This window comes from Balearica regulorum, chromosome 5 (genome assembly GCF_011004875.1).
Source record: "Balearica regulorum gibbericeps isolate bBalReg1 chromosome 5, bBalReg1.pri, whole genome shotgun sequence".
In the NCBI taxonomy this organism is placed as follows: Eukaryota; Metazoa; Chordata; class Aves; order Gruiformes; family Gruidae; genus Balearica; species Balearica regulorum.
Window position 1 is genome coordinate 60,366,391 of NC_046188.1, and position 27,779 is coordinate 60,394,169.

Consider the following 27,779-nt stretch of genomic DNA (forward strand, 5'->3'; position numbering starts at 1 on the left):
CTGTGTGAGATGTTTTCTACCTAATGTCCAGAAGTAGTAAAATCAATACTAAAATAGAACCTCCTGGTTCTTTGAATTTGGCATATTTATAGTCTGATTCTCAATGGAAACTGGCTTTTCCTATACAAAGCAAAGTTGAGCTTAAGAACAATTGGAAATGACAATATATATAAAAACTTGAAAACAGTAACAGAAACTGGACTGTCCATTTTTAGAAGTATGTTTAACATTTTTTTAATGCTTTATATAAAGGAGGCAACAGAAGCATGGAAGAAAGAGGAACCCAAACCCACAGCGACCACCACAGAAAGCACTTTGTCCACTGCTAGCAGTCCAGAGGACAGGTCCCCAGGTATCCTGACTTCCTTCTTTAGGGGCACGCTAAGCTGGCCCCTTCGGGTGACAAGGGATCTGCTTGACATTCCCAGACGCCTGTCTAACTGGATGCATGGTTTTCTGCACGCTACCAATCTTCATTTCAGGGACAATGCATATAACTATACCTACTTGTACGAACTCTTGAGCCTTGGTGTGCCACTCCTCTGTGCTCTTCTAGAGGTACTTACTCATATGTACCGGGAAGCAGAGCTATCACTTGAAAATGTGCTTGAATGGGTGAAAAAATTCTATAGGGTTTAAATTCTTCTACGTGTCTTGCTCAGTTGTGCCTTTCAGATTTTCAAAATTAACAGCCTCGCTATTTTCTTGAGGGGTTTTGTTCATTTTTTTGTTTTTACTTTTCATACAATTTAACGTGTGATTTAAATGAACGGTGGATTCCTTCTGATATAAACGAGGTGCAATCAAAATTTGCAATATAAAATGTACTGTGTGTTAGAGCATGAAGGGCAGTGTCCAGACACATTTCCAGAACACGGAGACGGATGAAGGATATTTCGTAGATTTTCCCTTCCACCCCATTTTTATCCTGTGATCAGACCATTGTGAGGGTGGTACATTTTGAAACCATTCTTCTCCTTGCCCCCTTCCCTCCCCCCCTTTTTTTTTTTCGTTAGACCAAGAAAGAATATGTGTTCTTTCAGATGTTTGGGGAATATTTATGACAAATGACTGGGTTTTGAAACCTGAATATGGCGCATACCTTTTTTTTTTTCTTGCTTTTGCTTTTCCTCTGGGTTATGAGGGTTATAACTTGCATGAAAATGCTTTAAAAAAAAAAAAATCAAATACTTAATTGACATTGCTCCTAGTCATGCCTTTTACATTTCTAACATGTGATAGATACCCTTTGTTGACAGTGGGTATAATCTGTACTACTAATTTATTGAAAGTTTTGAAATAAATTTGAAGAGCAAATCTTAGTTGAGTGAAGGCCTGATTGAAACTGTAATTAGACCTGACTTATTCCTCAAGTCGAGGCTTCCTAATTAGGTGGCTGATTGCAGGAATATCAGTTTATGGAGCACTCATCTGTAACTGAAATCACTGCTGTTGTGCCTCTGGGTAGGCACTGCTCCTGTTGTCTTTTGGAATTTTTTTAAAAATACAAGTTTAGAGCAAACAGCAAAAACCTACAAACGTATTCTAAGGAGATTATATCTTAGTTGGGTATTTCATTCATTTCAATGTGTAAAGCTGATAGCAAGAAAGGTGAAATTATATTATCTGGAGCAGCCATTAAGTAAATTTCTTTCAGATGTCTCACAACAATGTCTGCCTTAATCAGGTGTTGGGACAGGTTAAATAAATTATTTAATGGCAAGGAGACACCAACATCCCAAATTCTGATTACTTTCAGCCTAGTTAGCCAGTGAGGTAAGCATGCTCCCTGCTTCTCAAATATTTAAATGTTTAAATTCAGAAGTTTACCAGGAAATAGGTAAATACATAAACATGATAATATGTATAGCCTAAAATTAAAAGCATCTGTAGCATTTATTTCTAGCCAAAAGAATGTGGCTTAAATAATAGGAAATAATGTCTCATTCAGATAGCACCAAAGTTCATGATCACTTTCCAGTGGTCTTAAATGACTGTGCTGCTTAGAGAGTGGCAGGTTTTTTGTTGTTTTTTTTGGTTTTTTTTTAACATAGTTTGGGAAAAGATGATTTGAATTGTTTTGTTTCTTAGTTATTAAAAGGAAATGTGTCTTCTGTTTAAAATAAATGACAAACTGGATTTTTCTTCCAAATAGTTTGACTTTCTTCAAACTAGAAGGATAAAGCTTTTCACATTTTAGAGTGATCGTGTATTTTGGGAAAAATTTGTTAAGTATATGCACAGAACTTGAAAAAGTGCTTGAAGAAAATTGTTTAGGTATAAGGTAGCATTTGTTTGAAATAAATTGCCATTAATGTTCAAACATGTATTCAGCAAAACTTTGCTAGAATATTGACTGGACACAGTGACAATTATAGTAATGTGGGTGTCTGTATGTATGTGAAGAAATGTATCTGTACCTTTTATAACATTTAAAAAAAAACAAACCAAACTACTTTTGGAACACTGTATACTTTTTAATTATTTGCTAATGATAGTAATTGTTTCACCCTAAAGAGTGAAAAATCTGCAGTGCAATTTACCATGTTACTCCTGCAACACAGCAAACTGCTAAGTGGCAAAGTTTTAAAATTTGGCTTGCCATCAGTTTTGATTTCAGTTTGTCAACAGCACAGTCTTTAGACACACTTTTTCCTGAACTTCTCTCCTGCTGTTTACTACAGGAATCTTTCTGCTTTTCAGCCGAGTGAGCATAATGCTAAACTTACAGAAAATGGTGATATAGTAAGAAACTTGGAAATCTCTGATGTCCAATGAATTTAAAGCAAATGAATCTTACTAGTAGAAAGTTTAAAAAAAAAATTTAAAAAAGACGATATTAGCTCTATACAGATTTATATAACGGAGAATAAAATCCCTATGTTCCCAGAACACAATACAGGAACTTGCATAATGAAAACATTTTCCTGAGGTATCCTAATTACACTGCATATTCCACTGGGATTTTGCAGGTAGTTCTGTTGGGAAGGTTTTCTGTTGGTATCAATCTAATTGGTAGATTATTTTTTTTAATCTCTTCATCTTAATATTCTGCTAGTAAGATTCACACCTATTTGTGTCCTCGTTCATGATTTAATGAAAAAAGGCGTTTTCATTTTGGTCAATTCTTCTTTGTGCCAATGTAATCTTTCTGATGGTTTCTTATACAACCAAGTTAAGTTCTGTTTTTTTTCCTGCTGTCTTGTCTGTCAATCTCCCTCATTGCTTTTAGTCCAATTCATCATTCCGGTGCTGCACCCGCTCACTGGCTGAAGCCTTTCTGCTCTCAGGTGACTTTTTTTCCGCTTGCCAGTTCCAAAATTGTGTGACTAACACTGTTGTTTGACAGCATTTTATTGCGCCTTTTTTAAGACTTTTGGAGCAAAGTGTGCATGTCTGGTATATTAATGGATGCAAGCTTTGGCATGATCATTTAACCTGTTGCTGAGTTCACAGTTCTAGAAAAGGTAATGTCGGCGCTCTCTGTAGAGAATGTTTTTTCTCTCTGTGTCTGTGCATGTACACTTCCTTGTGCCTTTAAGGTAAGTTAGGCAAGTAAACGGTTTCTTGAAAGAACTAGTTAAAGCCTTACTTCCTTCAAAGTATTGAAGGAAAGATTTAAAATAAGGTCAGGACAAGATTAGCCAGCTAATTCTCCTGGTTAGTGTGAGAACCTATTTCCATTGAGCTCAAATATGCCACGAGTAAGCAACGTTTGAGCGCTGTGGTGCTTTCTAAGCACGTCTCTGCTTTCATATTGGGAAAGTACAATATAAAAGGATTCTGTGGAAAAAGTAGCCAAAGTGATGCCAATTCCAGTCTTCCACCCCAAGTAACATAGTAGGCAGGCCTAACAGCAATAAATGTGCATGCTATTTTTAGTCTGTAATATCAAACTGCCGAGTTTATATAATCGGAGTGTTTTCGTTTGAATTGTTTTGTTAACTAATTAACTAGGCCCCATTTGCCACTCTGATGAATGGATTTGTCTTGCTGCATGAGACATGGCCGCTACTCTCCATGACAAATTTGTGTGATTATTGTGTATGTATTTTTTATATAAGTTCCAGTATGCGTAATCACATGTTGATAACCTAGAAGGGGAAATTAATCCAAACAAGGACCAAGGGCTCAATCTGACAAACAAGCGCACTAAGGTTTTGGTTGACATGGCCGTGACCCAGCCTTCTCTGCTGCGGATCCCTCTCAAAGGGAAGGGCCTTCAGGAATTGATCTAAGCAGTGATTTTTCAGGAGAGGATGAACATCCTCTGCCACTTGCCCCATTCCACCTGCCTCTGCCAGGAATGCGGAACGGCTGCAGGGTCAGAGCCCCACGCTCCTTATCTTGCTGACCCGTATGTTTGCATGACTAAAGCAATAGTGTTTATTTGTGTGGGTATCCTAAAATGTCTCGATAGCTTTGAAAGTCCCCACGCTGTGCCCACATAGAAACCCCTCTGTATTTTAAACGACACTTCCTGCACAAATGGTTAGGACATGACTTCCTATGTATTTCAGGGCTATGGTGTTTTGTTACAAAGTTTAGCACGCTTTGAGATGAAGGTCGTGACGTAAAGGTCTGTCATTTCAAATCACTTCCCATTGCTGTGTTTTTTACCTTCTGTTGCAGAGTCTTCCTAGCTCTTCCCAGCCTTTGAGGATTCTGTCCTCCTCCTCCTAAATCTTCTGTCTTCATTTTACTTTATAATCTTAACTGAATATTTTTATTAAATAGTTTTTAATGCTGTATTTAAATTTTCACATGGAAATTCTGTATTTTGCACACAGTGAAAATTGTTTTAGCTTTATTTATGATATCTGCTGTAAACAAAAATAAATGTAGTTCTTTATAAGTCTCCTTGTTTCATCTCTTCCTTTTAAAAATGTTTCTTGAGGACAGAGACTAAATAGTTGACTTCACACTCGTTTTGCATATTCTTCTTCTGGTGGATGCTGTTGTGTTATCTTTGGTGTGGCCTGACCCAAAGGCCAGAGAGGTTCACTGTGGTGGTATAATCGCATGTCTGTCCCTTTGGAAAGGGATATACATTGGGGTCCTTGACAATTTATCCCATCCGCTGCAGATCAGGAGGTGCCTGGTGTTGGGATTTATCCTTCCTGGGAATGATAAGTTGGTGTTGGTGAGCATGGAGGCTGCTTGTATTGCACGCACAAATGGTACTTGCCCTCTTCTCTTTGACTTCCGTTACCTTTCCTTATGTTTTTATTTTACATATTAACAAATGTCATAAAGGTGATGCTAAGTTAATGTGTTTGGGATCCTATATCGTGTACGGGAAAAGTAGGTAATACCTATGGGTAAAGCTTTACCTTTGCTACTGGCTCTGGCATGCTGTTTGCCAGTATACAGTATTACCTGTATCTTCTGGATCACTGGAAACTGCAGCTAATGGTGACCTCTTATCTGTTAACAGTGGCCTTGTTTTATTTATTTATTTATTTAGCCTTCCTTTGATCTGTCGTGGCTTTTTTTTTAATTTTCATTTTTGTTTTTAAAGCTGATGATATGGTTCTTTTTAAACAGCAGGTTCTCCAAAAGAGCTTTCCTAAGTCTGCCTCCCATTCATCTTTCTTTTGCTTGCTCTGCAATTCTTAAGCTATAATCTCTTCCTTTGTACTTCAAGGAAAAAAAAAAAAATCCCAGAAAGAATAGTCCCAATAATTTAATGGAAAGATTGTGTGATTTTATTTTTTTTTAAATTAATTCAAATTGAGCCTCACTAGGGTTGTTTGAATGACAGAAATTATTTTTTTGAAAGTGTTGCTAAAGTCAACATTGGTAAAGAACAACAAATGTTATTCCTAACGAACTATTCCATCTTCCCTGCCAAAGAAAAAGCTCAGTAGAAAGTTTGCTGTCCAAGGGGGAGATGATTTGCATAATGAAAACATAGGGCAACAAATACTATTTAAGACAATACTTGGCACTTCCTTAATTGCAATGGACAAAGCAATTTGGGTAAAACTAAATTTACTCTTTGCACAGTTTACAGTTTCAGAGCAGGCTCATTTCTGCCATCTTTACTTGATCATTTTTGCAGAGTCAGTGGCATGGAAACATCAGAAGAGGTTTTTGTGTCGGCAGAAGGTGATGATTTGTTTGGCACTGAAGCTTTGAGAGGCATCAGATGTTCATGCTGTTCTCATAAAGTTTCACTTATTCCTGCTAAAATATCAGTACAATAGCTTGGAATTGGGTAATGTTAGAGTCTAGATTTATTGTAATTGCGTTTCTCGTGGTGGCGCAGAAGGCCCGAAAAACTCAAATTGCTAGCAAATCCTATCACTAGAGGGATATACCTAGCAGTAAACAGTCCGTGCCCTGGAATGCTAGCGGACAAGGCAGGACGCAGTGTACGGCAAAGACGACAGACAAAATGAGCAACGTGAGGGGAGCAAGTTCATGTTAGTTCCCTCGCTCTCAGTCAAAATCATTAAACAATAAAACTAAATATTCCTTGTTTTGCTCCCAGTAATGCTGCTAAAGGAAGAGACTAGTAGGTTAAGTTCTGTGTGAACATAACAAGCCTAATTTGGGACTCCTGTCCTCTGGCCACGTGAGCAGACCTCCGTCAGTAGGAGGCTTGAATCCTCCTGCTGCTCTTACATTGAGCTCTCTCCGAACACTCCAGCGCTCTCAGTCTCCAGCAAGCACATGCTGTTCTAAACGCACCCCAAAGCAGTCATGCTTTGTCCCTTTGCCTGGCTGGAATTGGCAGCAGTGCTTGTTCGAAAGGCAAACAGACTGCTACTCTGGTCTCAAGCTGCCGTGGAGCTGGTTGGCTTCCAAAAATCATGGTTTCAGAGCAGATGATACTAATGCCTCTTTACATAGTTAATGCTTTCTAAGACTTGAAAGCTAGTCGACGTTATAGATGCCATTATAGCATTGGAAGTGCAGAGGTGACGTTTGCTGTGGCAGGCTCAGGAGTTGCTCTTCCCTCCTCTTTGTACTGGTTCAAACGGGTTCTGAACTTGTCTGTTGCCACTAGGGCTGTTTGGATTGGAACTACCCACACAGATGTGCTGCTTTTTTTTTAAAAGCCAGGCTAATCTTTCATTCTCAAAGCAAGGCAGCATTACCTGCCTAGATGTCTGTTAATGAAAATCAAACATGTCAGGATTCTGTAAAGGAAACCTTTTATTATAATTATGCTAATGCTTTTTAATGAAAAAGATCTTGCAGTTCTTAAACATACTTGATTTGAAAAAAAGAGCACAGACAAAACTTCTTAAAATTGCTCAAACATCAGCCTTTCATTAACTCTACCAAGAAGAGTCATTTCAATTCCTCTCAGTTTCTTCTAGATTGCTACAGCTATAAAATGCCAGTGAAAGTTGCTTCTGTATGTATTCCAACCTCAAGCAAAGGCTATGGTCTGTGTCTTCCCACAACATTATGGCAATTAGTTACTATAATTGGCTTTAATTCACTTCTGGCTCACTCACTCCTCACATTCCAATCAAAACAATGAGTTCTGAAATGCACTGAATTCTGCATTAATATTTATGTTTTCGAAGGCATGACATGTTTGCAGATGACTTGATTTTTTTGCATGAAAGACCATGTTGCTGAAGATCAGAAGACATTATGTATTAATGCTTGATCCAAGTATACATATTAGTCATGTAAATATTTCCCCAAGTCTTTTTCCTTCATGAACTGTGTGAACATAAAAAGAAGGGAGGCTTTGCTCTCATCTCATCAGGTGGTGGGCTCCAAACTTGTTTGAAACGGATGGAATTTCTGATATGTTTTTTTGAAATGGGAAATTACTAAGAAATTTGCATGTTGCTATAGTCTTGAACTTGCTCTTTCAGCATTTATCCTGCAGGTCTTTGTTTTACGGTTCATTTATTCACGTCTTTGTTTTAAGGTTTTTGGTGCTTTGAGTCTGTGTGCAAAACTTATTTTGACAGACACTGATCACTCTAGAGACTGAAACTGTTGTCACCGCGCTCCAGAATCGCAATTACTACATGCATTAATATACCAGACTAATGCAGATTGCTCTCATAAAATATATAGTACTCTAAAGTTATAGAAATAGTGTGTTATCATAGCAGGTTTTGTTTGAGAAGCAATTTTCCATGAAGATATACATTCAGTATATCTAGTAGACTTTCACTGGGCTGCTTTTCCTTTATCTCTATTAATTTTTGTTTAGTTTGTACTAGAGCATTAATGTGCGCTGTCCTGGATGCATTCAAAAGCCATGTGCTTTGGGCTCTATCTTGCTTTGCCAACTTCAAATTCCCTGGTTATATTTTGTGCCTGAATTCAGAAGTATCTGTTCATCGAGTAAGTAATGGATACTTTGAAATAGTGTTTTGCTGCTGAAGAACTTGTGTAGGTGCTGGCATGGGCCCACAGGAGAGCGGGAGCAGGTGGGCTCCTGGCGTGGGGACAGGAGCAGGCCGTGGTGGAGCCCGTCACTGGGCCACGGGTGGAGAAGGGGCCGCAGGTGGAGAAGGGGCTGCAGGAAAACATTTACTTTTGCTGGCTGGAATCTGGGCAGGCACTCAGACCCTGCTGCAGACGGAGCAGTGTGCCACCTTATGGAAATGGGAGCCGTGGTTGTCTTTATGCTTTGCCCTGTTGGCCACCATAACATGGAAATGACTTCTGTAGATGTATGAAGGAGGCTTGAGGAGAAAGGTGGCAAGGATTGAAATCCGTGAAGTGTCAAACATTGTATCTTTTACAGGAGCCCTTTTTCAAGGACAGAAATCTGGCAGTTTCTCGGGTCTGATGAAGACTCAAAGTTTGGGCAGGACATCAGTTGGGGAATGCTGCTAGAAGCTCTATAGCCTCTTAAGGCAGATCTGTGAAATACCTTAATGGGATGTCTCAGTTTCAAACTCTAATGCAGGCGATCCTCCCATGCAGCCTCACGTTTGGAAGCTCAGGCGACAGGTTTGAGCCCCAGTTTCGCTCCAGTGTGGGCTGGTAATCGGTGTCTGGCAGCGAGACCAAGGTCTAACCAAGCTGGAGGGGTTGTAGTTCCCCCATCCCCTCTCACAGTCCCACGTGGGCTGTGCTTCCCCGGCAAGCGCTTTCTGCTCTCTGTCTCATCCCTGAGCTCGCAGGGTTCATTTCGGCTCTGCTTCCGCAGCACTGGTGGGAAAACACCTTTCTTCTGCCCCGAGCTCTCTTAAAGCACTGCTGTATTACAAGCAGGACTCAAACTTTTTCGTTTGTTTTGTTTGTTACACAGTAAGAAGTCAGAGAGACAATGAAGTGTGCTGGGTGTGCTATAAATCCATTTGTGGTCTGCTGACTGAATTTCTTAGGGTCCGTTTTTGATGCCAGCTGGTGTTTGCTTTCACCATCAGAGCTGCCTACGTTTATGAGTAACTCCACTTTAAAATTGTTCGCTCCTGTCATTGCCTTAGTCAGCAGCTCCATACAAGGCCAGACAGAGTCCACTCATCCTGTGAATGAGTTATGGGGTGACACGGGTTAATGGCAGGCTAAGAGCCTCGGGACACAAGTTAGGCTGGGGTCTTTGGGGGGGGCACTGTGTTGTATTGGGCCAGTTGCACAGCAGGGAAAGTGAACCTTGTGCCAGCCCTGGGTGCCCGGGCACCTGTGTCCTGCTGATGAGAGCAGCACCTGGGATTTTGGTGATGTCTTTTACTGGAGGACCTGACAGCCCTTTGCCAGTCCCAGGCAGCTGTGGGTAAGTACTGCTCCAGCTTCACAGCCGTCAGGGACTCACAAAAACATGATGTGTCAGGCGTGCCAAAACATCACGTCCCAAAGGCAGGTCGCGACACCTAATTCCAGTAGGTTTCCTTCTTCCTCCCCCCCCATCATCCCGAGCAAGGCCCACATGCAGATACGCAACACGGGCAGAGCTGTAAGAAACTGGTCACTTCCTGTCTGCTTTTCCTGAGCTGCAGGGTGGGTGCCGAGCTGTCCACCCCTGGGGCAGGGCAGCTGTGGCAGGGGCCACTGCCGGCAGCAGGTATGAACAATTTCTTACCCCCTCCAAGGGCCCAGCTGGGGGGGGCTCCACCCGGTCAGCCACTAGACCTTGTGTTTGGCGGGGAGGGGACAACCCCAAGCCGGGTGGATCAGGATGCTCTCAGGGGTGATTTCTGACCCAGCCTCCCAGCAGAAACTTTCTTCCTGACCACCAGTATGCTGGGTGTGTTGTGGTCCAAAGCAGAAAGGTTGATACTGTTATAAAATTAGTTTAAGTTTTCATACTTTGGTTAACTCGGCAAGGCTCGCTCCCTCTTTCTGCCTGTGCAGGGTTCCTGTTTGGTCTGACTCGCCTTAGCCAAGAAATACTGCAGGAGCTCTTACTGTACCTTGCTTAAAAATTAATTCTCCTCTCATGGCTTAAAACCGGCTAAAGAGGAGGAGGGAGGATGAACGTGAACGCTTCTGGCTGCTTATGGCACGGCAGCGTTGACTCGATGGGGAGGCTGCTGCAGCTGGCTTGGTTGAGGATTTTTCAGTGGAGCATCTTTGACCATTTTTGTCCAAGACGGGCAGAGGCACACACAGAGCAGCCACTCCTGAGCAGAGCTGATAAAACACAGCTGCCCTGAGCCAGCTGGTGTCCGAGGCGCTTGGCCCAGCGCTCCCGGTGGGGTGAGGGACGTTGTTTGGCAGAGTTCGGGCTTTGTGCTGTTGTGGGCAGTGCGTGCTCTGCCCAAGGTGGGGGGGAAACGGCCAAGCCGGTCCAGCTGCCCCGGCGGGGGCATGGCTCTGCCCAAATTTGGCTGGTTCCTGAGCCCTTGTCATCTCCTTGTCAGGTCACAGTAATGTGATTTGCTTGACGCTGGTTTGGCAGATGACTCGGGAGCAGCAGCAGCCCGTACAGAAAGTCAGGCTGCCTTGTCAACTGGGACTCGTCAGTATGAATAATATCTCCTGCTTACGTCTGTTCGTTGGCCCTGGTGTTATCGGTGGGGGCACTCAGATGCTGGAGCGATCAACGCCTTATAAATGGTAATCATAGAAGGTGCTGAGAGCCGTCTGCGAAGCCCTGGGTGGGTAGATGCTAAGCCCCTTTGGAAAGGGCCTCTCCTTTGCCACGTGTGCGGTGGCACGCTGCTCCCGGGTGAGTTTCTGAAGGGGACCCATGCCAGGGACTGTCACGGGACCGTGGTGTTTTCATCAGCTAAGCAAAACCCGTTGCAATCGCACCGCCAAGCATGGCATAACATGGAAATAGGTTTCAGTGCTTCCCTGAGCAGCGCTGAATTGGCACAGTGTGTGAGAGACACCAGCGTGTAACTCAGCACCTCTCCCTCATTAAATCGGGCTGGTGTGTTGGCAAAGCCTCTGGGACCAGGAGGAGGGATGCGATGATGCATTTATCTGTTTTGCGGTAGCAGAGGGAGCTTGCTGGCTGGAAGACTGCATTTAGCAGTTTGTTAGTCATGGAGGGGCAGTAAACAGGTCTGAGCCTTGAGCTTTCAAAATTCTGAGCTTGAGCTTTTTGGCAGAGCAGCCTAGTAGAGCCGGCATGGCCCCGCCACGCCGGGCAGTGCATGGTGGTGCCGAGAGCAGGAGACGGCATCAGTCCCGGATTTGGGTCTGTGCAGCCCGGTGCCCTGTGCGCACCCTCCCTGGGTCCCCGCGGGGACTGGCAGTGATGCCCTGCGATGCAGGGAGGGGTTTGCTCTCTTCCAGCGCGAGGCCGACAGGCCCGTGCAGCCATGCTGCTCCTGTTGAGCTTGAGCAAGGCTGGCACAAGTGTCTGGTAGCTGTGGGGGAGACCTGCCCTGTATTTCCATGGGTATAAACTGCCTTAAAATCACTCCAGGAGAAAATGACTAACAAAACTAATTGCAAGCTTTCAGGGCTTTAAGGATGTTCATGTAGCTCATGTCTGTAATATGCAGCATATTACAGACAAGAAAGACCTCTCCACTGCAATGTCTGGCTGTCAGCTTTGCCCCTGGACCTGAGGGAGAAAGGCAAACTGAGGTATTCACAAAAGCACTTGAGATCCCCAAGTCCCTGGTCCTGCATGCTGAGAGATTTCTCCCTCCTTGTTTCTGGGCTTCAGGATGACTTGTGGGGCTGGCCCCACTGCCGAGCTGGGTCTTGGCTCTGCAGACATGGTCTCACTGCCATGCTCCTTCCTTGGCCATTCCTGCTGGGCACAGAGCCTTTGCAGGAGAGTAGTGCTGCTTGAAGGCCACCTTGGATGCTGAAATACATCCAGGCTACTGCAGATGCTGGTGTAAAAAGTTATTTAAAAAAAAAAAAGGCAAAAATGCTTTTTAGGTGATGATGGATCATCACCGGGGTTATTCTGTAAGCGTGTGAATTTTACAAGTCTGTCTTTGAGCGAATCACAGTTGCAATGATCTTTCAGTGAGCAGAAGAACCATACTGAATTTGCATGCTTTTTGCTAGTATGAAGCTGCCTTGAGCCTGTGCGCTTTCTGCAGGGCTCAGCCATGGAGACCGTTTCCAGAGAGATGAAGGGAAAGGTCTCTTAAAAACTCCTGCAGGAGGGCTGCTGCTGGACTTGTAAATACAGGTACCTCCAAATACCATCATTATATTCCTAATTAGAGGCTGCTACTTTGCTGAGCCGTAAACAGTTTGTTTCTCAGATTTGATAATCAGCTTGAAAGAGGCCCATGCCAAGGTCCCAGCCCTGCCCAGCTCCTGCTTGGCGGCCGTGCTGACATGGGAGCATCTTCGTCCAGCCCGTCCTCCCCTAAAGCCCGGTGAGGGATTGTGAAGGGCTGGGGCTCTGGGTGCGGGCTGGCAGTCCACCACATGACCTTGCTGTGTCATCCCAAAGGCTTGGGTCGCTTTATTACCTTCTCTGCTCCTTGGTACAAATTTCCCAGAGTCATCCAGTCTGCTCAGCCACAGTCTCTGCTGGGTGAATTCCTGCAAGTCCACCCAGATGCCACAAACTGGCTGAAGATGGTCTTGCTGTCCAAGTGTTCTTGCTAATTTACCTTTAGTGAGTAAATGATCGTGGTGTTTGGATTATTGGTGCCGTCAGGAGAAACCAAGGATTTGTACTTAACCATAGACCTCCAAGTTTTGTAAACCCTCCCAGTGTTGCAGAGATCTTGTAACATCTTTGTCCCTCACTGGCGGCACCTCTGACTTGTTTGAGACACTGATGGCACAAGAATTGCTGTGTCTCGAATGCAAGGGCATTTCTTGATGAGTGGAAGAATATTGAATTGAGAAAACGTGGCATGACAACAGAGAATAAAAGTGTGTTTTACTGGAAAGAGATTTGCATCTGCCTGTGGGGTCTGCAGGGGCTCTTTGGCCAAGCCCGTACGTTGGAGCAAGTTTTGAGCAGCCCTGACCTTCGGGTGAGCGCCGCCCCAGATGAGAGCCCTGCAGATGAAGCTTTAGGGATACTTCTCAGTTACCATGCGGTTTAGCTAAATCCTTGCCCTGTAAAGAAAACAGTCGTTTCTCTCCCAGTGTGAGAAGGATGGAGGTGGGTTTTGAAATACAGACAGACAAAGGAGAAATTGTTTATCCAAATTTTTCATTGTGTTTGAGTGGGAGGGCCAGATGAATACAGGATTGTTCTGTTGAAATCACTGGCTGTATTGCTGCTGTTTAAATAACTGAAGGCAGCTGAGCTCCACCGCTTGTTTTAAAAAAAAACCAAAAAACCAAAACCCAAAAAAACCCCCAAAAAACCCAAAAAATCCTAAAGCCATGTTGTTTGCTGTCGGTGCAAGTCAGTCAAGGACTCTGATCAGGAGAGCTCCGACTGAGGAGAGACACTTGCACTGCAGAGACGGGCAGTGGAGCTTGTGTGGAAATGCTGCTGCCAGTCTGGTACTAAAGCGAACAGACTCACTCCAGGCTTTGGCTGGGCAGGCAGCGCCTTCTCTGAAGGCCGGTCGCTCACACCACGCCGTGGTGCAGCGCGCCCTTCGTCAGTGTGTTCGGCGCCCTTGGGCTAGCGAGGGTGAGAACAACCTCACCTCCTCCTCCTCATGCTGTGCCTGGCGGTGAAGTGCAGCCACCAGCTGGCGTGCTTCAACCTGCTCCCAATTTGGGACCTGCAGTTTTGTCACTTGGTTTAGGAAGAGGAAACATAGGGCTGGTTTTGTGGTGCCGCAGAGCTGTTCTTATTGCAGACCCTCCTTCAACCCCTCACCTCAGGCCAGGTCCACCTGCTGTGGAGCCAGTAAGATGTTCCCAGCCCCAGAAACTGCCCAGCTCCATCCTGGAGCCAGCCTGTGCCTGGGTGAGGGCTGTTGAGATTTGGAGCTGGAAGAGGAGGGAAGGGCAGGGAGCACCCAGGAGCCTGCTGGCTGGCAGGGACATCACCCTGAGAAGGGCTGCTGGGGAAGGGCAACCGGGAGGTCAGGGATCAGTTAGGCAAGGCACCGTGAGCTTGGCAGGGGAGAGGAGTGAGGAGAATCGGGAGATTAATGGAAAAGGCAATGGTTGTGGTCACAACAAAGCACTGGGGCAGCGTGATGGATGAGGAAGGATCATCATATGTGGATGACAGCGGAGTAAGGAGGAGGTTAACAACAACTTAAGGAATGGAAAACTTAAATTCTCTTAATCCCACCAGACCTTCAGACAGCAAGTTACAGCTGTGTGAGCGTAGTCCATAAAACAGACAGCATAAACACTGGGTTGCACAGGCTGCGGAGGACCTGCTGCTCCTTGCTGAGCAGAGCCGGGAGGGCTGCCCCGCCTGCTCGCTTCCCCTCACCCCTGCGCAGGAAAGCACCGAAGGATACGGAGGACTTGGAAATTAGCACGTTAGCTCCTTGGCTGACTTGTACTGACTAGCTTAGGAAACTTCAGCAGCTAAAAAACCCAAGTCAGTTGTTGTTAGGACGTTTCCACTTTAACTGGCTGGCAGCGTGCTGCCAGATACTTGTGGCGTACGCTGCCTGTCCCTGCAGCCGTACTCGCGTGACAGATCTGGTCGGCTGACTGCGACCTAAGATTAGCGCCTTCCCATGCACGGCTTGCCCATGCCTCCCTCGGGTAAATTATTTGAACGTCTTGGCAAAGGATTAGTAGGGACTCTGGTCCAAACTGTGCTGCGGAGCAGGCGTACTCACTGTGGGAGGTCTTTAGCACGCTGAGACATAGATAGTAGGAAATCTGAAGTGAGCATGATGGAAATTAAGTAAGATCTTACGCAAATGCTATTTTGAGTGACTGTTTCCTGAGGCCTGGGTTCTCCTCTGATAATGTCTGGTGCTGCCCCACGGAGGTCAGTGGCATGGCACCAGTTTGCATCAGCAGGAAACGGGGCTGTGCCCTTTTCTGTCCTGCAGACCGGATGCCTCTGTAGCTTTTACAGTGTATGTGTTTATCTTCTAAAGTTCAATTCCTCTGACTCAGTCTCTTAGCTTCTGGTAGAAAACCTCCTGTCCTGGGGAGGAAACCTGATGCGGAGCGAGCGTGCCGGCTGGCCACTGAGGTGCCTGCAGCGTCACCGGCTGCCTGGGTAATCCCAGATAAGTGGCTTGGTCAACCCGCTGCCCCTTACCCTTTGGGAATCGCAATATGGCCATTTCTCTGTCTTCTGGTGAAGAAATGGGATAACGTGGTAAATAGAGCCAGGCACAGACTTATGAAAGGGCTCAACCACTAGCAAAATTAGATAGCTTATGTGGGAATTGGTACCTTGGATTTAGGAGCTGAATATCCACCTCAATCCTTCTGTAAGAGCTTGAGTTTCCTCAGAGAGCGGGGGTGGCTGCTGCACGTGCCCAGAAGTGCCAAACGACTTGGGCTTCTCCCCTGCCTGAGCCCAGCTCAGCCTCCAGCAAGGCTCTGCCTGTCTCCTCCACGAGGGCTGCTGTATCAGCCAGCCCGGCGCGTGACCAGTTAATTGCAATGGTCACTAGAGGTGCCAGTCTGAGGTGCTTAACCTGCGGTGTGATGGGAATCAGGGCACTGGGGTTTAGAGCCTGGTTTACACCCTGGAGTTAGATTTCCAAAAAATCTGTGTCCTCCCGCTCAGCATTACTGTGCTGACATCTCACTTGAGGATCTGACTGCTGGTGCTCCAAGGATGGGTGGCTCTCCAGGATGCAGGGAGAGCTGCGAGTCTCCCAGCTGGAATGGAGAGGTGTGAGGGCTGCTTCTTATTTAGCCTAACATCTGTTCAGGAGCATGAATGTATGCCTCACCTTTGGGTAAGTACTCAGCCTTTGGGCTGATTCAGGAGAAATTGGTTCAGACAGCCCTTCTTATCTTTTTGTGCAAAATAAGAGCTTTAAGGAAGTTCTAGCTTGCTTTTTAAATTCCTTGTTTGTATCAGATCATATTTCTTCTTATTGATACTCCTTTAAAACTAACGGCAGCAATGGCCAGCGGTGAAGTCACCGCTGACGGCCGATGGGATTCGTTTGCATTGCTGTGGAGAGGCAGGTAGTAATTGCCAGGCGAACTCCAGGCCTGCGGAGCCTCCAGGTTTTTGTTTGAACTGGCCACGTTCTTCCTCCGTGGTGTTTACACGAATCCAGCCGCAGCTTGGCCCTGCTCTCTGCACTCGGTCCGTACCCCTCTTGTTCTTGGGGATCGGAATCTCTCTCTCACGGGAGCCCGAAGTGCTGTGCTGGGCTGCGTTTCACCATGCAGCGCCTGCCTGCGGGGCTGGGGGTTCGGTCCGGCGCTGCAGAAAGGGCTGCTTTTTGGGAGAGACCAGTCAAATTGTGTAATGTCATCAGAGCTTACAAAAACCCCTGACACTTGGGCGTCTGGGACATCTTTGCCTCTTGTTTGAGCCTGTTACCCAAGGTGCAGCTGCGATACTAACTTTAACCTTTTCGAATGTCCTGCAGAATGTGTAACCCAGCGTTCGAGTTAACGCACACACGTGGGCGTCCCACGCACTGAAACACCAAGGTGGTCCAGTTTCTGCAATGTAGTTTATTCAACTTTATATGTCACAAGACAAATATTGATTAAATATGTTAGTAAGGAATGGGTTTGCTTTCTAATCCTAGAGTGGTTTGGGTTGGAAGGGACCTTTAACGATCTAGTCCAACCCCCCTGCCATGGGCAGGGCCATATTTCACTAGATCCAGGTGGATGCTAATGCAGGATGCTGATCTCAAACCTGATTAGTATCGTTGTGAATGCAGACTTATCTTGGTCAGAAAAGACTCAGCTGTCCATGGCTGTCTAACAGATCCCCGAGAGGGTCAGCTTCTAGGTGCAGAATTCAAGAAAAGGAGATACCATGGTTTAAAAAAAAAAAAAAAGCAAGCACAGGAATGTAACTCTTCAGAGAGAGGTGATGGTGCCATCCGTCACCGTCATCCAGTGCCCTGGATGACATCCTGAGGACCTTCACCAGCTCTGACTATTATGTTTATAATGATTGAAAACTGGATGTGCAACAGGCTGTTGCAGAGGGACTTGTTGACTGGAAATCTGTTTGCATTCAGGAACCATTCTGGGAATTGGTTTAGGTAGTCTGTCTGTCTGTGGGTTTCGATGCTCTCCAGCTGTGTGTCTGTTAGTCATAATCATGTTTTCTCCTCTTTCCTGTTAGCGTGGCACAGGATGGGAAGGGAATACGTACTGAGCGTGCAAGCAAATGGCAAAACTGACTTTAACAGCCTCTCGCAGTGACCTCGGGCAGTGCTTATTGCCAGCGTGGGTACAAAGTTTACAGACAGAGCTGGCAAACTTTTTGGTTTTGCTTGCTCTGATTTTCATATAAAATGCAGCATCTTTTAAGGGAGAGAGTTGAGTTGAAGGACTTAGGGTTTACAAATTGGCTCACAGTACTGCTTTCTACTTTGCTTCTGGAGAGTAGATATGGCATGTTGTGATCCAGCCCAGCTCTGGGGGAGAGGGGGCTGTTCCCAGGAGGGTTTTGTGCCCCCATGCGAGGAAGGGAAACTGTGCCCCGCTGACCCGTGGACTCCCAAGCTGTCACCTGAATGCCGCTGGGCTTGCTGTGCACTGCCCGCGAGTGGCTTTGGGGTGAGTGGCCTGGTCAAAGTAGAAGTCAGACATAAAAATCAGAGAGGGATGAATTTCCTCCATCTCCCAAAGGAAATGAAATCTCTGCGGTCAAGAAACGTGAGGCTGCTGTGGTGCTAGTGAGCTGGACGTAGAGCCTGAGTACACGTTTTCACATGGGAGCATCTTGCTCTGGAGAAGCGGTGAGCCGCTCCTATGTACAAGAAGCCAAGGAGGATGGAGGAGTAGAAGAATTAAACGAAAAACCCCAAACCGAACAACCCCTCCCACACACACACAGATCTCTTGTGAGCAGTAAAGTCTTGAGGAGTTTCCAAGCCAAGAAAATACATTGACTTTTATGAAGGGTGAAAAACCAGAGCTCACCCCAGCCTTTTGAAAAGTGCAATGCTCTGTGCTGCTCAGGAAAAGCATAATCCATAAAACTACTAAAAAAATCAATGACTCCAAATCCATGTTAGTCTGTGAGTGCAAGTCAGGGACCTTCACCTGGCCAGCACAAGAGTCGTACCTGTAGAGCAGTCACCCCTGCCACCAGCAGCTGGGCTTTCCCCAGTGCTGCTTCTTTTCAAACATAGAAAGGGGGTGAGCACAACTGCTAACTGGGAGAGGTGCAGAAGCTCAGAACACCAGTCTAGTAGCTGGGAGCTACTGGAATTGTAGCTCTGCAGTCACAGCTTGTGTTGAGGACCTTCTTTCACAGCTCCACAGAAATGGTAGCAGCAGGAAGGGGCAGTGATGGACGGACCAAGCGATCCGAGATGGGGTTAGAGCTTGGTGTGCGGGTTGTGCACCTGCAGTCCCTGCTGTGTCTGCTCCCAGGAGCAGCAGTGCCCGGCGGCCGCTGCCTCTCGGGTGTGAGTGAGCAGCAGTGTGCGACAGCCCAGGGATGGGCACAGGGACTGCAGGCAGGAATTGCTGCTCTGGAGGGTCCCGTGGGCCAGTGCTCAGGCTCTGCAGCGTATATAATCCTCCTGATGCCGCTGGGATTTGCTTGTAGCACTCTTGCTCCTGGCAGGTTTGTTTTCCGCGTTCAATCCATGCCAATGCTTGGCGTTCGAGTTAAAAATACTTGGAAGGTGGAGGACAGGGGTGAGTGCACTTCTGCAATAAGTGGAGGAGCTGCAAGTTAAAGAGGAGTTTAATTTGTGTTTACTAGATAGTTTGCTCTAATTGATGAGAAAATAAGCCATGTCCTTGGTCTGATTTTTTTTTTCCACTTGTACAACTGTAAATTAGAAGCAACAGTATTGAATTAAATGTGGCGACAGCACCACACATGGCAGGTGACCCAAGCAAAGTCACTGTCCCAGAGCTTGTCATTTGTCCCTTCTGTACTGAGCCCCAGGGAAACTTGTGCAGCTGCTACATTTGTATTTGCTTGTGCAGGAGGTTGTGGATAGATGAGGTTGCTCAGGAATTAAGGATTTCACAGGGAGAGATGATCTCCTGTCTTTCGCTCCATCTGCATCACCTGGGGTGAGTAAGGGTTGCTTGACTTTATTCCTCCTGCCTGAACGTGAAGTTCAGGGTTGGTGCTGTCTAACTGCTGTGATGCTGCTGCTTTTCCAAATCAGTGTTTGCATTTGCTGTACACGCTCAAAAAAACCCCTGAAGAGCCTTTGTTTTGCTCGCTCCCGCTGTCCTAAACTGACTTAAACTTGCAATAAAAAGCTGAAGCTTTGACCACCCAAGCAAGGTTGGTCCATCTTCCTCCTGGCACACGCACGTGTACATCGGGGGCCTGAGAAGAGACCGTAAATCCCTACTTGTGTGGCTGGCACGTGTCTTACTGCTGCCACCAGGCACCCAGCCTGATGGCCGTCCCACTCAGCAGAGCGAGGACCTGCAGCTGCAAAAGCTGAGGCTGCCCCTGAAGTTTCCTTCTCTCTGCAACCAAGCTGACAAACCCTGGCAGGGCTGTACGGGGTTGAAGGCGATGTTCTTGCTGTGCACGCACCTCGCCTGCACCCGTGGGGACAGCATGAGGCCCCATGCGGAAACTGCTTGCGATGGCCAAGGACCACCCAAACATGGGGGTGAGGTCCCCGTGGACTCCCTCCTCCCCTAATGCCCTGCTATCGCCTTTGTGCTTTCCCAGACCGCTGCCTGCCCGCGGCCGATGAGCCCACCTCCCCGAAGAAGGTGAAGAGCGTCCCCGAGTGCCGTGACTTGGAGAGCTGGTTCTCGCCCCCTTCCCCCGAGTGGGCCACCGTGAGGATCATCCCTGAGGAGGAGATGACCGAGCACAACCTTCTCGCTATCCGAGTCATGGTCACCAGTGATGCAAGCAGGTATTTAAAATACGACTAAGCCTATAAAACCCCCATAAGAGCAGCTTGGTTTTCTCTGGAACACTAAGGAAAAAATATAACAAAATATAGTACTGAATGTACATGAAACTGGGAGGAAAAAAAAAAAAGAAAAAGACAAACTGCTCAGAATAACAATTGTTCTTTACCGCAGCCATAAATCCCCCAGACACATGACTCACTTTGCAGGAAATCTTCAAACATTCACATCCCACACAGGGGCCTGAATCAAAGAGAAAAACATTGCCCTGATCAGCCCGGCTTCAGCTCTTTGTGCACCAAAAAATGTCGGTTCAGGGATTAGGGCAGTGGGTGTGTTGTGGCAAAAGGTGCATCCTGTGACGTGGCCACCTCCCACCTTTGGCATCATCCTGCAGCTCCGCACCCCGGGCCTCTCCTGGGGCGTTTGAGGGTCTGCCCACCCCTAAGAAATCTGGAATTTGGTGAGCCTGGGGGAGCTGTCAGAGGAAGCCCGATTTTTGCGTGCAAATTAGCATACATCGGCTTTCTGAGCAGGATTCTGTGGGAGTTCATTCTGTGTAAAGATCAGATTGGTAGCTCCCGAGCAAGGCGGTTTTCCTTACTGAGAACTAAAAAAGAGGAGGGGGAGGGGGGGGGGGGAAGAAAATGGTTTTAAATGAGGTTTGTGCTCTGCCGCATGGGTCTGGGTGCTCTTCCAGGGAAGGATGAGCCTCTCCAGGGTTCCTCTCCCTCAGGGGACGGAGGGCTCGGGGAAGGGTTTCTACCTGTCTGACAGACGCCCCTGTGGAGCATGTGCTCGTATCCCTCGCTAATACCCTCCGGCTCGGCTCGTGGTGCCCCGCGGCGCCCGGGCAGCGATGAGAGTCAGCTAATCCCTCTGATCTGAGGGATCAGCTCCCTTCCCTGCGGCAGCCCCCGTGGCTGGATGGCGAGGCCCCTGGTTCCCCGCCAGCGTGACGCGGCGCGAGGGGTGACGCCGCATCTGTCACCAGCTCGGTGCCAGCGGCTCTGAGGTCAGCCTCCCGCTGCTGCGGCACCTCGGCCCTTCGCCTCACACCGCTCCAGCAGGCCAGCCCCTGCCTAAAAACGGGGGATGAGAGAAATAGCACGTTACAAACGACACTGCAGAGCTGGCTGTGGGGCACTCGGTGGGATGGGGAAAATGACCAGCTTGGTGACACAGCTTTGCAGTTCAGGCTTTACATACTTGTGAATAATCACTGCCTATCAAGCAGAGATCAGAGGAGAAGCTTCGTACTATAGCGCTTACATCCTTGCCAGCCAAGGAAAATAAGCATTTTGCTCTTTAAAACAGAAATATATCAATCAATGGTAATGACAGGTCTCTTTCTTTTGTGTGGCGTTCTGCCCAATCTCAGTGGGTATCTCCCCATCCACACAGCATCTCAACTTTCAAAGACTTCATATATTTGTATTTATTTTCTATATATCTATATGCTTGACACAGCTTGAAAGCCACCTAAAAAGTATGTGTTAGTGGTGAAATTTAAGGCCACTCTGATTCAGCCTACTGAGATAGCAACGCACCTGGAGCTGTGCTCCCATCCTTGCTGGCCCCAGCCTCCCAGCACTGCTGGTTTGATCTGGGTGAAGCTGGGGTGCAGGACTGGTGGGCACTACCCGTATGGCATTTACCCTGGCTTTACGCTGTCTGCAGCCTTGCCTTTAGCTCTTCTTCCCCCTGCCTCCTGTGCTGTGCCTTGGGCTGTTACAATAAATTTTTACTTTCTACAAGGCAGTGCTATATAAGCACAGTTTTCTCCTGCCACGCCAACAGGACTACTCATAGTGTAAGCTCCTCTTTTTTTAAGGTAGAGCTATTAATCATCACAATAAATCTATGAATTAGGTTAGCAGTATTGTTTGCATTAAAAATAGGCCGAGTGGGATGGTGGCACGCTTATTTATGGCAGTGGGAATGTGGTCACATCAAAAGGCCTGAAAGTGCCTGTTCCCTACAGTCTGGCCTTTAGAGATGAAAGAAATCCCACGATTATTGAAAAAAGGACTAATAATCCCCTCAAATGGTCATTCTGCCCAGAGGCGAGGTCACGATGTGTGTGCCTTTCACATGTTTTTCTGTGGCGTATTTGTAATTACATTTAAGGAAGGTGATGCCAACATCTGCTGCTATGATCAGCTCAGGTGCCTCACTGCGCTCGCTGTTCAATGGGCTGTCCCAGGAGCTCCCAAAGAGTTTGTTTCCTTATTTCCTATAGGCACCATTTGCAGGTCCTGATGGCTGTTCACGTAGTTTCACTTGGCCTTCTCCTCTCTAGAGCGATGCTTACGACTTCCTCCGACTTCTTGCTGGGCCTGTGGCTGTCCTCACCCCTCTTCTCCTCGTCCTGTATCGCAGCACCCAGAAGTGGGGTCAGGATGAAGCGCAGCAGCTCCCTGTGATCCAAACCCCTCCCCATGGCTCTGTGAGGTGCCTGACACACAATAAGAAATTATGCTGGTACAATAACAAAATTACCCAAGTTTTGCAATAACGAAATACCTAAGTTTTACAGAGGTCTCATCAGAGCTGCAGATGCCAGCATGGCATCATCTGTCACCTCGAGGTCGAAATGGCTGATGCTGCATGATTTCCAGCATGGGTTCCCCCAAACTGCTGAAGGCTAGGAGAGCCTCCCACCCCTCGGCATTTCCTCACTGTCCTTGGCTTTATCTTCTGCTGGCATTGCCAGTGCAGAGGCATCTGCATTGCAGGAGGGGGTTGTGCCTCCCCCACTGCTTGCCAAGTGTCGGGTACTTGGCAGCCACTGCTGCCCGGAGAGGGGACCTGGTTCCAGGTCCCAGATGGGAGGTGAGGAGTATTGAATATACCATATTGAATAACAGTATTGAATAGACGGGTGAAGCCCGCCTCCTGGTTGCAGCAGGCTGCTCTGCATTTAGCCTCCTGCAAGTTGCCTACAGCATGTCCCTTATTTCCAAAAATCTGTGGGGAAAAGGGTGAAAAGTGTAGAGTTTTGACCTTCATGCCTTGCTTCTACTAATGCTGCTATTCCCCTTTCTTCATCTTGATGTACAGCTTTGCGGGCGGAAGGGCCCGTCCCTGCTAACCGAGCAGTGTGGTGTTTCACCCCAAGTCTCTGTTGATGGCGGTTTGATTCCAGGTGCTGACCGTAGCAGTCGTGGGTGCAAATCTGGGCAGCAGAAATCTGATGGCAATAGGGATGTATCAGCTGCATAGCACCTACTGCAAATTACAATCCTGTAATAATGGCAATGAAAAAAAAAGCAAAATGAAGACACCAGCTCTGGCTGCAAAGCATCCATTTCTCTGTGACCTGCACTGCTGTCAGGGCAGATACTGGTGCTCGTTACACTGAAAGGGAATGAATACCTCCATGCTGTGTGTCTTCTGAGATGTCCCGTTTTCTTTCCATCTCGCCCTTTTCCCCCCGTAGCTCTGAGCTGGAGTCTGATTTTAACGGCGACTCGTCAAACTCTGAAGTGAGTGAAGGACGGACCTCGCTGCTGGAGCCCCCCGTCTGCCCGAGCCCCATCCAGAGGTGGGCATCACTCACCAGGAGCCCTGTGGTACCAGAGGAAAGCCCCAAAACATCCAGAGTTGCTGATGGTAAGCCGCATCCTGACCTGGGGATGCTCTAGCAGCCTCTCCTGAGGGCTGAAGTGAGGGTTGGGGGGAGAGGTTTCAAAGTGGAGTCTGTTGCCTGCAATATTTCTATCAGTAGCTGCTTATAAAATTTTTGTATCCCGTGAAAGCACAAGGAGAAAAATCTATAGCTACCGGGGAGGTGCAGAGAGGTTTAGGAACAGTCTGCCTCCAAATGGAAACTTTTTTTGGAGCTGGAGAAGGTCAGAACTAAAAGATGTACTAAAAACAGCCAAAGAAATAGTTTTGCAGAAAATAAAAGGCCATCAGCATTCACTTCTTCCTGTCACCCACCACCCCCACATCTATATATGCATTTTTAATCCAAATGGAAAAGAGGGGATTTCATACAAATATTTAAATTGACTCTTGAATAATGAAGGCCTTGTTTAGGGCAAAAAAAAGCACAGCAGCAAGCCCCAAAGGGTGCCCAGCAGCGTGTGACCCCGTGCGGTCGCTGAAGGAGTTTTTATCCTTTTTCCTCCCCAATTTCATGCTCTCCCCACCCGTGGCTGCTAATGTCACCTTCGTGCCCACCATGCCAGCCGGGTTACGTAGATGCTCCCGAGCAGCCCGTCTCTTAGCTCTGCATCCTCACCCAGCCGCCTTACAGCATCGCTACGTTTCTACCCCTTCCGTCTGTCCCCTCGGCCGCCTGCCTGCCTGCCTGCTCATGCCGACTTCACTTGAGGACGGGGCCGGTGCTGGTTTGGGGATAAGCGAGAAGGATGAATGAGCTCTTTGCCTTCGAGCCCCCCCCGCCACCCCCCCGCTGCCCTTCCCGGGCCGGGGCTGGGGCCGCCGGCGGGTGCGCGCTGCCCCCTCCCGGCATCGCGGGGAGCGGAGGCTGCTTGGAAAACTACCACCACACACCCCCCCCCCACCGCTTGGCTTACTTCTTTTTTTCATTTCCCCCCCTCTAGTTTCGCTCTCTGGTTTTTGCTACCTTAGCTGACCGTGTGCCTTTTCTATTCAGCACTGCAGAGAGCCAACAGTTTTCACTCGACAGCATTAAACAAGTATCAGAGTTGGAGAAGAAAACTCCAAACGAGTGAGTAAAGCCTGAGAAGCAATTGTTTCTTCCGTTTTGTTTTCTTGTCTCCTAAATACGTTTCCTCCTTCTTTCCTTTAAAAGTTTTGTGGTTTTGAGTCAATAGATAAGAAAACAGACATCTAAAATGCAACAAATATTTATTTTCCATTTTCTTGTCCTAAAAAGATCAAATTCCCATTTTACGTGACTGTTACCTACATTATTACACCCACCAGCAAAGCGATGTCTGCTGTAATTCTCCAGCTAAGAAAATGCACCCCTGTCTCTAGCCCTGCGTGTGCCGATTGCTTTTGATTAGGTGCGATGATGGGCCTGACATTTTGAGTATCACTTATTAGAAATGCTCCTGGAGGTGCCTATTTGCACCCACCTACAGGTGCTCTATCACCTCTTTTTCGTTGGAAAGAGCAGGTGATGTTTCTGGGTTACAGAAAGGAAAAAAGTACTAGTAGCCATCCTAAGAGGCGAGCTGGTGAAAATAAGCGTGACTAGTTCTTGTCCTCTAGCAGCTTCACTTGGTTTGGGCTGATTGTTCCTGCCCGCGGGCATCGCACAGGAATGCAATGATTTAAATGGCGATCAGGTTTGTGCTCAATTCACTTTGAAAATGCGGTGTGGTCCCCCCTCAAAGCTAAGGCTGCATCTAGGTAATCTTCCTCCTGGGCTGTGGTCCCAAAACAAGCCAGCCATCCTCGGTCACACCTCTGCTACTCCTCACAGGGTTGCCCGCCCACCTTGGCACAGCCCCACTGCAAGCGCACACAGTGTCTGCCCAGTCCCCGCTAAGGACTCGCAGGTACCTGCTGGGATTGATCGTATGAGTTTGGGAGCCGGGTGAGCTTACCAACATCCCAGACTCTCTCAAAACTGGGTTAGAAATGCAGTCGTATCTGTTAGACTGGGGTGTTGACAGCCTTAAGTACAAAACATGAATGTACAGCAGTGGAAAGAAGGGATTTGTGCATGTGACCGAGCGCCACAGTTTCTGGGCACGGAGACAGCGGGTTTTGGGGAATGGTGGTGACAGCCACTCTTTAACTCTGCCCTCAGCTGCCCTCTGCAACGGAGGGGAGGGATTTCTGCTGCTGCTCAGAGTCCCAGTTGCCTTCAGAGAAGTTAAGGGCTCTGCTCCTGAAGCAAGCAGGAGCCCCATGTCTGTTATGGGACCAGCGTTCAAGCAGAGGCCTCTTGGCTTGCTTCGTTTGAATGCACACACTTCAAGATTATTTGTTAGTACCCGCTGTCCTAGGGGGTAGGAAGAAATTTTTATGTCAAAAGAGGAGAAAAGCTGCATCTCTTCTTCCTGGTACTGGGCTCACCTCCGAGTCAGATGCCTGCAGGTACACGTGAGTGCTGTCACTACCGACCCTGCAGTCCCTCGGAGGGCCCTGGTGCCACGCATCTGGATAACCCAGTAAAACCCAGTAGAGGATGCATGGGGCTATTTCACAGTCCTGAGAGGATGCTCCCACCAAGCTCGACTTCAGCAAACCATCCTCTGTGATGGGCTTGCCCCGGAGAGGCAGCTGTGGCAGACGGGCCGTGAAGGGGCTGCATTCTCTGGGATTCACCGCACTTGCGAGTCCCCTCTGGAGCAGCTGCTTGGGATGTCCCACCCAGGGGGCGGCTGTCCCCTGCCCAGGATGGGGAGGCAGAGCAGGGTGCCCTCAAAGTCTCGTGGCATCCGTGTCGGTCTCAGGGGCTGTCTCTGAGCACTGTACAGCGTTTGAGGATTGGCTTATAATCAGGTGTTCGCTTTACCTAAGGCTTGGATTTAAAGTCTTGCCTTAATTGATCTCAATTTTTAAAGGATCAAAAAAAAATGATGCTTATTCCAGGTTTGAGGGGGAAAAAAGAAAGATTGTGAGAAAGGAAAGAGAAGACCAAGAGTCACTCTTAATTTTGACTCATCTTCAGATTGTTCTCAGCAAGTGCATTACTTAATCGTTTGCCAATTAATTTTCCCATAATTTTATTAAAATCTTCCGTGTGCCTCCGAAGGGCTCTAGAGGGAGCTAAAAGCCTTTGAGAGGGAAATGATGCGTTGCATGAATCTGTCCGACCCTCAAGTACGCTGTTAAAATGAGGTGTAAAGCACATTCACCATATACTGGGAACAGAATAAAGGCATTTTTTACTCTCTGGAGGAACATTGTAAATCTTAGTTTCTATATTTAATCCACTTAAAATTTGGTTACAAGAATTCATATGATCATCAGTCACATGAAAGAAAAATCTGCCTCTTTTTCAGACTTATTTCCCAAAACACATATGTTTCATCAACAGCATGAGGTATGCGGCCAAGGAAAGGAAATCAGTGTCATGGTTATATTGGCTGAAAGGCTCAGAGCAGGATATTACCTTTCAAAATCTTTAATCCCCATCGCACGGCCACAGGGAATACCATGCTTTTAATTTGTCTTGGTCTATTTGAGTATATTTCGGGCCAAGCAGATCATGATAGTGCCCTAGGAGATTTTTTTTTAAAAAAAAATCCTGTTTTGAATATGAAGCTGCAAATATGGGTTCAGCGGCGGGAGTAAGCCCATTATCTCCATGAAAGACGGCAAGCTGTGGCTTTGCGCGAAGCCATGTTCTCATGTGCAGTCCTTGTAAGCTAATGCACGTCCATGAGAACTGTAGCGGGAAGTTGTTCTCCCCATGGGCACGTGCCATCACCCTGCAGACCTGTGGGCTGTGGGTTTTACACCCTCATCGGTGTTACGGCTGTTGCTGCAGTGGTTGAATTTCCCGTTGGTGTGCTGAGCCATGGTGTTTGCCTGTGTCAGGAAGCGAAGGGCTTTAGTCGATCAGGCTAAAC

At 47.2% G+C, this 27,779-nt stretch overlaps 1 protein-coding gene and 1 long non-coding RNA gene across 8 annotated transcripts in view; one reads left to right on the plus strand and one right to left on the minus strand.

The window, feature by feature from the left end:
- Positions 1-27,779, plus strand: part of MICAL2 (microtubule associated monooxygenase, calponin and LIM domain containing 2) — a 132,430-nt gene that overhangs the window by 77,575 nt on the left and 27,076 nt on the right. For 6 of the 7 annotated variants that reach the window (XM_075755186.1, XM_075755188.1, XM_075755189.1 and 3 more), the window contains 4 exons: positions 253-352; positions 20,063-20,255; positions 23,696-23,868; positions 24,881-24,955. In XM_075755186.1, the coding sequence (XP_075611301.1) occupies positions 253-352; positions 20,063-20,255; positions 23,696-23,868; positions 24,881-24,955 (541 nt within the window). Of the gene's footprint in view, positions 1-252; positions 4,856-20,062; positions 20,256-23,695; positions 23,869-24,880; positions 24,956-27,779 lie in introns of those variants that run through there. The other variant, XM_075755191.1, reaches the window with a different exon arrangement.
- On the minus strand, positions 18,203-21,366 carry LOC142602110 (uncharacterized). The gene is made up of 3 exons (XR_012835805.1): positions 21,020-21,366; positions 20,456-20,863; positions 18,203-19,083 (listed from the first exon to the last, which is right to left on the minus strand). It is a non-coding gene; the product is annotated as an uncharacterized LOC142602110 (long non-coding RNA).